Source organism: Equus caballus, chromosome 18 (genome assembly GCF_041296265.1).
Source record: "Equus caballus isolate H_3958 breed thoroughbred chromosome 18, TB-T2T, whole genome shotgun sequence".
NCBI classification, from domain to species: domain Eukaryota; kingdom Metazoa; phylum Chordata; class Mammalia; order Perissodactyla; family Equidae; genus Equus; species Equus caballus.
This window is the reverse complement of record NC_091701.1, coordinates 54,491,313-54,505,334: the sequence shown is the minus strand read 5'-3', so window position 1 is coordinate 54,505,334 and position 14,022 is coordinate 54,491,313. Positions and strand designations below refer to the sequence as shown.

The window sequence follows — 14,022 nt, the reverse complement described above, 5'->3', positions numbered from 1 at the left end:
ATATTTTTAAGATTCTTTGTACATTTTGCCATATTATTTTTTAAAGGCTAAACCTATACTTTATTCTCACTAATAGTTTAAATACTATTTTCATCATGAACACTCTAATCCTGAGTATTATTACTATTTTTTGGCCTATATTTGTTCCCTAAGACACTTAAAATAATCTCTATATTATAATAATACCTTGTAACAGTTACTGACCAAAATAATAACCTGGCTAATATCAGCATTATCCATTTGTTAAATCTTACTAAGAACAGAAATGCTGTAGTCTCTTTGAAGTCAAATAGTATTGCTGAGGAATTCAAAAGATCTAATTAGAATTGATTTTAGGGGCCGGCCCGGTGGCGCAGCGGTTAAGTTCTCACATTCCGCTTCTTGGCTGCCCGGGGTTCGACAGTTCGGATCCCGGGTGCGGACATGGCACCGCTTGGCAAGCCATGCTGTGGTAGGTGTCCCATGTATAAAGTAGAAGAAGATGGGCATGGATGTTAGCTCAGGGCCAGTTTTCCTCAGCAAAAAGAGGAGGATTGGCAGTAGGTAGCTCAGGGCTAATCTTCCTAAAAAAAAAATTGATTTTAGAAGCACCAGTTCAGTGGTGGTAGTGCAAATTATTTTTTATCATAAGCAATTGATGACATTTTTCCAAATTTGAATTTTAGCTTCAACACACTTAATGGACTTAGTTAAATTTAAAATTTAAAATGAATTTTTAAAATCTAAAATATATTTTGTTTATGATGTCATTTCGGAGAGAAACCTATAAAAATCAATGCAAAGAATTTTAACTGTTGACTCTTGCTTATTAAATCTATTTTTTGTTTTTTTAAGATTTTATTTTTCCTTTTTCTCCCCAAAGTCCCCCGGTACATAGTTGTATATTTTTAGTTGTGGGTCCTTCGAGTCGTGTCATGTGGGATGCTGCCTCAACATGGCCTGATGAGCGGTGCCATGTCCTCGCCCGGGATCTGAACTGGCGAAACCCTGGGCTGCTGAAGCAGAGGTCGTGAACTTAACCACTCAGCCACGGGGCCGGCCCCCTTACATCTATTTTTAATATGCCTCTGTCACTATTAGGTATTTCACAGAAGAGTTCTGTGAATTTCATTTGTTTTAAAGTGATGTTTTGTTGAATTCAGTAAAAGACAAAATGAGATAATTAAGTGAAAGATTCATTTAACATTGGAATTCTTCTATTTCATTGATAACATCTTTGCTTTTGGTGATGCTTTCATTGAGAATTGTTTCTTTAGTAGAATGTTTGTACATTATAAGCTGTTTTATAAAGGAGATAAAGATTCGTTTTCTTTAGTATAGTTTCAGTGAAGGTGTGTGAGTGAAAGTGTATACATGTGTATTAATCAGTAACTTCCTGATGTCAAATAGTGTCCTTCAACTAGTGAAAGAAGTAGTAAAATGAGCTATTGGCCTGATGGCTTTATAACTTAGTTGTACCTATTTAATCTGTCAAATGGGCGTAATAGTCTAAGTCATGGATGTGAATGCATGCAAAATGACTTATGTCTTAGGAAGTTAATTCTGGTGAGTGTTCAGCCTTGGCAACACAGATTTTTCAGTTATCAGAGCTTAAATTAATTTATTACAGAAGCAACTGATTCACCTCTCTCCCATCTGTCAGGTAACCCTTCCTTTTTAACCATCTGAGGGAGATGGTTATCCTCGCCTACCTTTCTGTACTGCCTTTCCCATTGTTTATTCAGCTATATGCTCAATGTCTTGTTTAAAAAATAGTGGGCACAGGGCCAGCCCCACAGCCGAGTGGTTAAGTTCGCGCGCTCCGCTTCGGTGGCCCAGGGTTTCACTAGTTCGAATCCTGGGTGCGGACGTGGCACTGCTCATCAGGCCACGCTTAGGCGGCATCCCACATGCCACGACTAGAACAACCCACAACTAAAATATACAACTATGTACTGGGGGGATTTGGGGAGAAAAAGGTAAAATAAAATCTTTAAAAAAAAATACTGGGCACATCTACAACATTTTGCACTGGAGTTGGACTCTCAATTGCCTGGAAGAAAGAAATTATATGAATTCAATATATTTTTATTGCTAGCAGTAGCATAATTTTTCTACAAAGTTTGTTTTTAGAATAAACTTTTTAATTTGGCGAGGAAAGCAATTCAAATAGATTCTTCAAAAATTTTAACTTAGCACGTAGTAGCTATTTTAGAAGTATTTGTTGAAAAAAAGAATGCATTTCTTTTATTCATTCATATATATCTCTCTCTCTTCTCTTGGTGACTACCTTTTAACAGGATTGCGTTTTGTCACTGTCTTTTTAAGTTTCCAGTTAGAGGTAAATAAATTTTCTCAGATGATAGCCAAGGTTAAACTCACCTGTATCAAGTGCCAATTTGAGTGTATTTTATCCATGTATATAAATAGTATCATCACGTTATCAAGAATTCTTGTATAAATAACATTTACGTAAATTTGATGTCTAGATCCTACATGAAACTTCGTAAATTCATATTCCTTGCATTTCTCCTTTTAATATTCACATGATCCTAAATGTTTTTTAGAGTCCTTTTAGCTCTCCTTTTCCCTTAAAATCAATCTTGGTGCCATTTTCACATGTTTTGTACAAAACATAATGTTATTTATTCTATAGGTAGTTGCTCTTTGATTTGGATATTTGTGGTCAAACCAATCCAAACAGAGGATATGGGTAGATATGGGATATAACTTTCCAAGTTCTTACCTGTTAATTATGCTGACTTTGCAATTTTAAATCTAGGACCTCAACCAAAATGCGTTTATTCCCAAATGTTTAATGATTGTCTTCTATGGAGAAGCCACATTGTTAGGTTCTTTGGAACTTAGATACTTTTAGTCTGGAATGTAGGACATGTTCATTTAAAACTGTAATGCAAAGTAAAAAATAGTGAAATAATGCCAGTAGACTCTGCGGATATGTTCCTTCTCCAAGAGCTTTGTTATTCAGCAGTCTGTCAAAGGACAGCTACTTCTTATTCCTCCAAACTTGAGAGGGATTCTTATAATGATAAAGCAATAGGAAGATAGCACTTGAGTGAGGGGGATTATTCTATAATTAACTGCCTTGTGATTGGTGGTTGTTTCTTTGCTGGATTATAACAGAGGTATTCTTTCTTTATGTGGTAACATAAAGATCCTAATTTACTTCTTATTTTGTCCAGGAGTGATATTTCCACAAGAGAAGGAGTCCATTTTAATGGTTTAGGGGAACCAAGTTCAAATATATATAATTTTAACATCCCCATTTATAAGGTTATTGACTAGAGAGTGAGTTTAGATCTCTTAATTTGGCATTTTATAATTATTGCTCTGAAGTAACAAAAAGTAAATGCTCCCTATTTTCAGTGTAAATATTGCTTGATAAGGAGCACCTTCATAAAGGTTGATGTCCAGATACAGTCCAGAAATAGTTAAACAATGTGTTTATGATCTTGTAATCATAAATGTCACCTTTGCCGTGCAGGACCTGTCCAAATTATTTGTAGCTTTAAAAATAATTTTGCTTTATTTTTTTTATAAGAGCTATGATGAAACAAAGTGAAAAAAAATCACTGTAAGTTTAAAATTTTATTTTATTTTAAAATGAACTGCTTTGATATTGTATTGGTTGCTATTTCTTCACTGGATTATAACAGAGGCATTCTCTTTTTATGTGGTAACATAAAGACCCTGATTTACTTCTTAATTTGTCCAGGATTAATATTTTTATAAGAAAATTCTCATTTTAGATGTGGGTAAGTAATCTGAAGTCTGTATAAATACAGTACTTTCTTCAGAAGTCATTATACCATAGAGTATATATTTCTACTATGATATGACAAAAATTAATAGTGGTCTATTTTTAGTGTCCAAATGAAATTTATATGAAGTTTCTTTGCCTCAAATTTTGTTTTTAAATGCTCTCAAATGAGTTACGTGACATAGTAATATGTCAGTATTGCTTATTCTTGAGTAATTGGGTTTCTGTATGATTATTTGATATCTAGTATGTCAGTCTGTGCTAACAATAGATCTTTTATAGTTAACTAACTGCTATTTCATTGTTAATGGTGGTTTTACATGTTGTGGAAATGAATTTCCTTATCATTTTACTTACTTGATCAAATTGAAAATCTTAACTATATTTTAAAACTTTTTGCCACAGCGTTTTACCAACGAGGATCATTTGGCTGTCCATAAACATAAACATGAGATGACACTGAAATTTGGTCCAGCACGTAATGACAGTGTCATTGTGGCTGGTTAGTATATGCTTTTATTAATAGCTTATATACATATTTCACCTGGAATGTGCACAATTTTTGTGTATTCTCTGTAAATAATATAGTCTGGTGATATTCCAATTACTTCGTTTACAGTAAATGTTGGCAACATGTATTTTACCCATTACATTTTCATGTTTCCTTCTGACCATTCATTTCAGTTAAATATTTTGTGTAGCTTTCAAATATAGATTTCAATGTTAATTTTGTGTAAGTTAATTAGACTCCTGGGAGCATTCATACCATCTCCAAAGCTTTCATTTAACTGATAATTGAATTAATGTGATGTTTAGTCAGTGTTTCTTTTAGCTGTTTACACCTGGTTTACAATGCTGTGTGAGATAGAAAATGATCAAGCTCCTCCCGTTGGAGAAAGAGCAATTAGCAGACTTTTTCAGTAGGACTTTGTTTATATTTCTTTTTGGACTAAACATTTGTGGTCGTAAAATAATCTCAGTAAGGGGATGTTTTTGATCTTATGAACATACGGTATCACCTAAGCAGATAATTATCTTTTACAGTATATGAAAAGAGAAACTCAATTCATGCATTGGTTTTATTATCCTTTCATGCTGTATTAGCTGCCCCTTTTTTGCTTTGTAAATATATATACACACATCTGTGTATATGTATACATACATAATATATATAATTTCACTGCATGTGTATATTTTATAAGTATTGAGATAAGAAAACAAAGTTTAATATAAAATTTAATATATTATGTATAAATTTCAGACCTTTTTCTGTTGTAACCACAGATTTACATATCATAAATATTGAAATTACCCTTAAATTCTTCTTTTGTAAAGCTTAGGTTATACTATTTGTTAGTCTGGGATTATACCTGAATATTGAGTACTATTAATACTTTTAAATTATTGCCCAACATAGAGATCAAATTGTCATATGCAGTACTTTGGAGAGATAATGAAGCAGATATTAAATGATTCTTCCTGTATTTCAGTATCAAAATTTTTGTAATGAAAAAGTTGGAGGTAGCAAAAAGTTGGTAATTTATCAAAAACAATTTACTTAGGAGAAATTTAGGGGAGCATTCGATCTGTTTTCAGTTCCATAAGTATAAGGAGGCAGAGAAGAGTGAAGTATGCATTTCTTTAGAGTATTGTACATCTGCTATTAAGAGCTAGAACCAAAAAATAAAATACAAGCGAAATAACAACAGCCTGGAAGTTTCACTCTCTTGAGCGTGAAGGTCTTTGCTTTTCTGAAACTTACTGCCTTAGAGCAGTATCTCTCTCTGTAACTTTTTAACTCAAAATTGTTTTGAGATTGATTTCTAGAATTTATGTTACTATTTACATTTAATACAAAGAAAAATAGAACACATTTGAACACAACACTTGACCATCTTTTTACTAACATATGTTGAAATGAATAGTTTAGCATTACTGTATAAACATAATGCATGATATGTGTGGTATATATTTGATAATCAATGGCCATAAGCCATCTGCATGTTTAAACGATTGTGCTTGTGTTGACTTTTCTCTTCTGAAGCCCGATTATTCCAGTAGTCACTGATAAAAGTGATTTATGCATATGCATTTTATTTTTAAGACTATTCTCTCCTTTTAACACAAATTAGGAGCCTTCTGTTGAACTTAGATAGACAAACCCTTTGGGTGTGAACAGGAGAGTCATATTTATACTCAGTTTACTAATTCAGTCATGATGGACCTAAGCTAATATTTGTATGCTGGGCCCTTGCTATAGTATGATTTGGGAAATCTTTTTGAGGGTAGGGGTGTGTATGTTGCAGACTGCATAATAGGTAAAATGATGACACAATAGAGTCCCTTCAGTAATTCTGATAATACTAATAGTATCTGAGATAGGCCTATTGTCCTTTTAGTGTTAAATATATTTGTATGTAGTGAGCATAGGAGTACTCTGGGTATGGGGGAGCGGGGAGCAAAGATAAAACAGTAAGTAATGCCCATTCTGGGGACACAGTAGTTAATAAATATATTAATTTTAATTTCACAAAAGATTTTTTGGGGGCCAGCCCAGTGGTGCAGCAGTTAAGTTCACGTGTTCTGCTTCGGCGGCCTGGGGTTTGCCGGTTCAGATCCTGAGTGTGGACATGGCACCGCTTGGCAAGCCATCCTGTGCTAGGCATCCCACATATAAAGTAGAGGAAGATGGGCACGGATGTTCGCTCAGGGCCAGGCTTCCCCAGCAAAAAAAGAAGAGGATTGGCAGCAGATGTGAGCTCAGGGCTAATCTTCCTCAAAAAAAACAACAAAAAGGACTTTTTGAGTATTTTATCTTAAACTAGGAGTCATCCTTATACTTTCATTTAGCTTAGGCTGGATCCCTGATATAACCTATAAAATTGATGCCCTAAAATATATGAAATGTGAATAGAATTTGAATATCCTGCCAACTCTGTGATCAGTATGAATAAATAGCCTTGAAAATAGTAAGACTAAACAGGCAAAATTCATAAATTTGCTGTTTTTCATTCAACATGGACCTTAACTGCCATTTGTTCTGTAACCAATACATGTGTGCACATAGCATGAGTACATATTCAAGTATAGTTAAAATGTTTCAAGGTGTGAGAAAATAGCGTTGACTATTTCTCTGCTGCTTAGAAATTATTAGAACATTCCATAGATATGAACTCTTATATAGCCCCTCATACCAAGCTGGAAAAATGCATTAAAATAGAAAATTAGCTTCAATGGATAGTAATAAGGAGGGATTTGTTTTGGTTTGTTTTTGTCTTTAGGGCTCTTGTTTTAACCTTCTTTCTTTTCTTCATAGTTTTTTGATATACCTACTGAAGATTCTGTTTTATCTTAAGCTTGCTCTCATAATAGATTGTGAACACTAGCAGCAGGGCCAAGTTAGAGCAAATATACATGCTCTTGTCCTAGTTTTCCCCAAATTGCATGTATTTTAAATAGTTGTAATTTTTAATTATGTAAATTTTTAAAAATTTTTACTGTGTTATATAATGGTAATAGTTGATCCCTGAGTAGAGGATGCTTATGTCAGTCTACTGAGACAGAAGGTGTGGGCTAAGAACAAGAGAGACTTCTTTCATACTTTTATGATTCATAAATTTGGAGGAAATAATCTTGAACTGCAACAAAAACTTAACCAATTTTGTTTACTTTAAAGGAAGAGGTCTTTCCAAAGAGAGAATTAACAGCTGACTGAACCAGCCCTGTTAGTTTGTTAATTTACTAGCTATATTTTAGAGTTTTGTATATTTAAATCTATGTGATTACTTCTTGACATTTATTTCAGATCAGACCCCAACACCAACAAGATTCTTAAAAAACTGTGAAGAAGTGGGTTTGTTTAATGAGTTGGCAAGTCCATTTGAAAATGAATTCAAGAAAGCCTCAGAAGATGACATTAAAAAAGTAGGTTGTTAACCATAAAGTTAAAAAAGAGTACTTCAGACAGAACAATAATCATAGTTCACACTTCCTGCTTTCTTATTTTAGATATACTAATTGGCTATTTTTGAACTCCTAACACTTTCTTTAATGTTTGTGTTTTAGATGCCTCTAGATTTATCCCCTCTTGCAACACCCATCATAAGAAGCAAAATTGAGGAGCCCTCTGTTGTAGAAACAACTCACCAGGATAGTCCTTTACCTCACCCAGAGTCGACCACCAGTGATGAAAAGGTTCAAAATTTATATTTATGGTAGAAACACAAACTAAGTGGAAAAAATCAGCACCCCAAGTAAAGTTTAATATTTGATCTCCATAAAATGTTAATATAATAAATTGTACATAATTCAGTGTCAGATTGTAATAGTCTTATTTATGAAAGCTTGTGAAAACTCACAGAAATTTCAGGAAAAGAAGACTCCACCTTTATAGATAATTAGCTTTTTATTTCACACAGAAAAATGGTAGAGGAGAATAGCAGTCATTTTAGATAAAACTGTTACTTTAAAAGGCTATATAAGTTTAACTTAATTTTTCTGGGTTTGGTATTTTTAACTACTTTTATACAGTGTCGGCTTAATTAAGAATTTTTACAATTAAAAATTGTTTAAACAAAGATTATTTAGGCTTTTAAAAGGTTAAGGGAATAGTTACTCGTTCTCAGCAATTGATCTTCGGTAGCAGCAACTAAGATGATGATACTGTCTTAATACAGGCCTCTTGTAGGTGGTTTAGGGCCTTATTCCTGGATCTTGATTATCCTGGTAACCTGGTGCCACCTGGGCTATCATGTGTGTTGAATAACCATTATTATAGGTACTTCTTGATCACTTTTCATTCATAAGCACATATAATGAACACATTTATTTGGGGACACCATGTGGGGTATAATAAAGAGATAATGGATATAAAGAGGCAGTGACAGTGTTCTTTTGGAGAATATGTTATTCTAAAACCATAACCTAATTAATAGACTTGTGCCGTGGCAGAGGAGCTAGAAGTAAGGCAGCAAAGCAACTTTTTACCTAGGCATATATTTTGTGGGTTTTTTTTTTTCATTTTCTGATTACAAAAATGCATTCTCATTATAAAAACTTTAAGAATATAAAAATACAAGGAAGAAAACCAAAATCACCTGTTATCCCGTAATTGAGTGATAAGAATTACTAATATTTTGAAACATTTCTCCTAGGTATGTGCACACATTTATAATACAAGTAAATGTTTGTAAGTGAATAGTTACATAGAAAGATAGATGGATACACAGAAAAATACAAAGATCCTTTTATACTGTGCTTTAGACATTTGGCCTTAATGAACCTTTTTCTATGTCATTAGAAAGTTTCCAAAATCATAATTTTTAATGGTTGCACTTTATTTTACCATTATCTTAATGTATTTTATTATCCTAAAGGTTGTTTCCACATTAGCACAGTTTTTGTAAATGCTGTTAAATCTTTGATATGAGTATCGTTTTTCCTATGGAGCATTTCAGTCCCTTCACAGTCAAGTTTTTCCCTGTTCATTGCTGCATTAGCCTCTTTGAGAGGCATTCTTTCTTCCTGCATTTCTCAGTCATTAGCTCCCCCTGGGCAGGGCATAGTCTTGCCAAATTGTAAAAAGTCAGTTCTGGGCCCCCTTCTCTTCTTTTTCTCGATTTTCTTCTTAGGTGATCTCATCCAGGCCCATAACTTTAGAAACTGTCTGCATATGAATGATTCTTAAATTTATATCAACTTAGATATCTGCTGAATTTCCGTATTCATATCCAACTTCATCTTGACATTTCCTTTTCTATGTGTAATAGACATCTTAAACTTAATACGTCTAGATCAGAGCCCCTGATTCTTTCCACAGTTTTCCCTAGCTCAGTAAATTTTCTCTCCATCCATCTAGTTGCTCAAGCCAAGAAACCTTAATTCTTTCTTTTCCTTCATAGTGAAACCAATAGCAAATTTTATCAGACCTGCTTCCTGAATATATTCTCCTTTGTCTTCGGTGTCACCACTTTAGTCCAAGCCATCATCATCTTTTACTTGGATTATTAACAGTTTCTTTTTTTTATTTTTTAAATTTTTTTGAGGAAGATTAGCCCTGAGCTAACTACTGCCAATCCTCCCTTTTTTGCTGAGGAGGACTGGCCCTGAGCTAACGTCCATGCCCATCTTCTTCTACTTTATACGTGGGACGCTTACCACAGCATGGCTTTTGCCAAGCAGTGCCATGTCCGCACCCAGGATCCAAACCGGCGAACCCTGGGCCGCCAAGAAGCAGAACATGCGAACTTAACAGCTGCGCCCCCGGGCCGGCCCTAACAGTTACTTTCTAACTGGAGTTTCTACTTCCATCTCCAATCTATTTTTCATAGATGGTTTTATTTTTAATACGTTATATCACTTCTCTGCTTAAAATCCTTCAATGGTTTGCCATTGTATTTAAGATATCTCACACTCTTTCCATAAGCCCTCATTGATCTGAACTTACCTACCCATCCAGCCTCACCTCATGCCACTCTTGGTGTGTTCTTCAAATATTCCAAGCTTTTTCCTGCCTCAAAGACCATTACTCTGTGGATTGCTTCCTTGTCCCTGGAATGCTTTCCTCCTGATCCTTTCAGTATCAGTTCAAATGCCATTTTTGCAAAGAACCTCCCCTTACCTCACTGTGCTGTCTAAAGTAGCCAACTCCAACCTTCCCTCAGTGAATCTTTCAAGATTCATTATGTTGTTCTACTACTCTATAACATATTACAATCTGAAATGTTCTTGTTTGTTTTACTTGTTTATTGTCTCTCTCTTCCCATTAGTTCTTGAGAGCATGTTATAAATTCTCCAACTTGTTAAATAAATCAAGTTCTAATAATACTAGTTTATCTTTCTTCCTATGTTGCTTAATAAGATTTTGATAATAAGCAGCATCAGTAAGGCCAATTCAAGGAACATGGTAGACCCAGGTTTTATACTGACTAGTAAAGGAGTTCTGGGTAAGGCCCTTGACTCTTTGTTTACTATTCTGTAAAACTGGGGAAAAGACCATCTTTAAGGTCTTGGCTAATTCACAAATTCTCTGTTTTCTTTTAATTTGGAAAGATCTCACTCCAGTAATTATTTATTTTTCATTCAAGTTATCAGTATTACTTGGTCTTTTGGTACTGAGAAATTGTTGGTAATGGAGGGGTAGCTACCTGAGATTAGCGAACACTTCTATTGCTTTAAAAGTTTTTTAAACATTTGTATTACTGAATTTATATCAACCATAATACAGTCTCCCTGTACCTCTTTTCTCTTCTTAGAGAATAATGATGGAGTAAGACTGGGCAATCCACTTTGAATTTTAAGTGCTATGATTCCATGAAAATGGATTATATTTTTACTGAAATTCTCATGGAATCATAGCCAAGTTGCCAGTCTAACTTATTTCTGGATTGATAGGAAAACAAATTGTACTGAAAAAAATTACTCAGATGTTTTTAAATTAAAATATGAACATTGCATTTGAAATTTTACAGTTGCTTCAAAAATTTTCTTTTAAATAACTTTAGATATTAATTTACTTTGGGGGAAGTGTTAATATTATCCTACGGATGCTTTTAGAAGTGTATATGTTCACTAAGGTACTTGACTTGACTTGCATTTTAAAATTCCACCCTTTGTCTATCTCGTTATTAAACAGGAAGTACCATTGGTGCAAACCGCACAGCCCACATCAGCTATTGTTCGTCCCGCATCATTACAGGTTCCCAATGTGCTGCTTACAAGTTCTGACTCAAGCGTAATTATTCAGCAGGCAGTACCTTCACCAACCTCAAGTACTGTAATCACCCAAGCACCGTCCTCCAACAGGCCAATTGTGTAAGTGATTTGGGCCAATCATTGAACTGTTTATGAATTGTTAAGTTTTCCTGTCATGATTTTTCCTAAGACATTTCATTATTCAAATTGTGGCCTTGTGTGTGTGTATGTAAATCATATTCTACTTGCTTTGAATTTTGGAAAAAGTTCTTGGGTAGTCTTTTTTTTTAAATATAAGTATTATCTAATAGATTAGAAAGTAAATATCTAGAACTTAATTTTAAAAACAAATCAACTAATAGGATGTGAATTTAAGATGGTTTCTCATTTTCATGCTATTTCACACAAAACATAAAATTACTCCATCACCAGATGGCATTTCTTTCAGTTCTCATAGGTAGCTCTCAAGAGCTTTTTGGTAAGAATTTTTCTTATTTAACATATTGGAGATTGTCCTAAGTAAATCCATAACTTTTTCCATTTTTTCACTGTTTTTTTCACACCGCTCTGTACATTCTGCATTTAGAACACAATTAAAAATTATTAAATTTTGCAATTTGCTTTGCAGTGTTTAGAAAATTTATTTTTAAATGTTATGGTAATAGGAATAAAAGTACTCTTATATTTCTTAGAGATGATTGATATGGATTTTTAAAATTTCCCTTCTTTTGTTTTTCTTAGTCCTGTACCAGGCCCATTCCCTCTTCTATTACATCTGCCTAATGGACAAACTATGCCTGTTGCTATTCCTGCGTCAATTACAAGTTCTAATGTGCATGTTCCAGCTGCAGTCCCAGTAAGTTTGCAATTTAGGTTATTTAAATCTTTTCTTTATAGAAAAACTGATCTCTGTAGTCAGAAAATACACTCGTGGCTGCTTGATTGGTTTATGAAACTGAATTCAGCATAATGCTTATTAGTGGTGGGTAGTATTTACTCAGTGACGTTTAGTGATAGCATAGAGCGTTCAAGGCAAACATAACTGGATAGAAAACATTTTTCCATCCTCCAAAAATCTTAATTATTTTCCTTATATTTTTAGTATTAACTTTATTCCTTGTTCAATCCATTTCAATTTGGATTTGTAGAATTTGAATGTTAACACAGATTTCTATTCTTTATGAAGATATTTGTCCTAAAATACTTGTCAGGTTACTCCATGTTTCACTTATTGTAGAAGTTGTTCATAAACACTGTCTGTGAACTTTTATGATCAACTTGGGTTTACAGAATTCCTTGCTGGCGCAAACATGAAAATCTGAACAGTTTAAAACAGTAGATAGTTCTCCACTTTCCTAATACAAGTGTCTCAGCAAAATTGACAACTTTTGAAGGATAAATCAGGAAGGAAGATCCAAAAGAAAAGTTTATTGAGGGACTTGTTAAATATATACATTTTGAAAGACGTAGACGATAGTTAAATATCTATTTATAATATTTAATAATACATGGCTATTTAAAACCACATTCTTTTGAATAATGTAAGTTAGAAATAATGCTTTTTTCGTATTCTCACATTTTATAAAAGTTTTATTCTAACTCATCAACTGTGTCTTCAACATTCAAGATTTCATCATTAGAACCACTTTTTAAGACATCTAGCACGGTTTTCCAAAACACATTTTCGTTTTCGCCTAATTTGAATATAACACTTTTTGAATCTATTATTTTCTTCTTGGAAATCTTAACCCAAATGCTAATATTCATTCGTACAATAAAAAGATAATTTCTTCTTTTACCTTCTAGACAGATATTTCTGATCAATACAATATAATAATTTATTGTATAGCTTTTAAAAGTTATTTTTAAAAGCCTACTTAGAGTAACATCCAACTCTTTTGGTGTGAGATTATACCCCCAGGAATATTACTAAAATTGTTTGCTTTTTTTATTAACCAATTCTTCCAAATGACCTTTCTAAATATCCAAAATTAGCATTGATTAAATAATTTCAAAATAATGTATCTTCTTCAAACAGAGCTTTGCTGTTCAAAATGCATTATTTGAGAGACTCTATAAGGGCTCTTATATATAAGGTGATAAATATAAGGTGACTACTTCTTAGGATATTTTTGAAAGAGGAAACCTTCTTGCCCTATATTTGAGATTATACGGTTATCCTGTTACATGTAACTGTGATGAAAGAAACTGAAATGAAAGAAGAGATATACCTTAGTTATACAAAAATGAATCATTTAGTGTTGATATTAGTTTTAAAAAAAAGGCAAAAAACAAAATGGAAAAATGTGTTCTAGATTATTATTATTAGAGGTAATCAGGTTCTTTCTTTGTTATTATACAGTATACTAATATATCCGAGAACTTTTATTTATATAGTTTAGAAATTTTATATGTATATATATTTTAGGAAAGCAAAATTCATTGTTGAAATTATTTTTTATGCCTAGTTGTCACAAGTTTTGACGTTCTTTCCTTTCACATTCAAAATGGAAGGGTGACGGATCTGTGAGAAATTTTGCCTCAATCACTTTGAATATTATGGATTTCTA

At 33.2% G+C, this 14,022-nt stretch overlaps 1 protein-coding gene across 22 annotated transcripts in view; it reads left to right on the top strand.

Moving 5' to 3' along the window:
- The window catches only part of ATF2 (activating transcription factor 2), a 73,264-nt gene that overhangs the window by 28,845 nt on the left and 30,397 nt on the right, over positions 1–14,022 (top strand). For 14 of the 22 annotated variants that reach the window (XM_070241244.1, XM_070241245.1, XM_070241249.1 and 11 more), the window contains 5 exons: positions 4,166–4,262; positions 7,566–7,684; positions 7,826–7,954; positions 11,394–11,572; positions 12,194–12,308. In XM_070241244.1, the coding sequence (XP_070097345.1) occupies positions 4,166–4,262; positions 7,566–7,684; positions 7,826–7,954; positions 11,394–11,572; positions 12,194–12,308 (639 nt within the window). The remainder of the gene's footprint in view (positions 1–4,165; positions 4,263–7,565; positions 7,685–7,825; positions 7,955–11,393; positions 11,573–12,193; positions 12,309–14,022) is intronic. The other 8 variants (XM_070241257.1, XM_070241258.1, XM_070241260.1 and 5 more) reach the window with 3 other exon arrangements.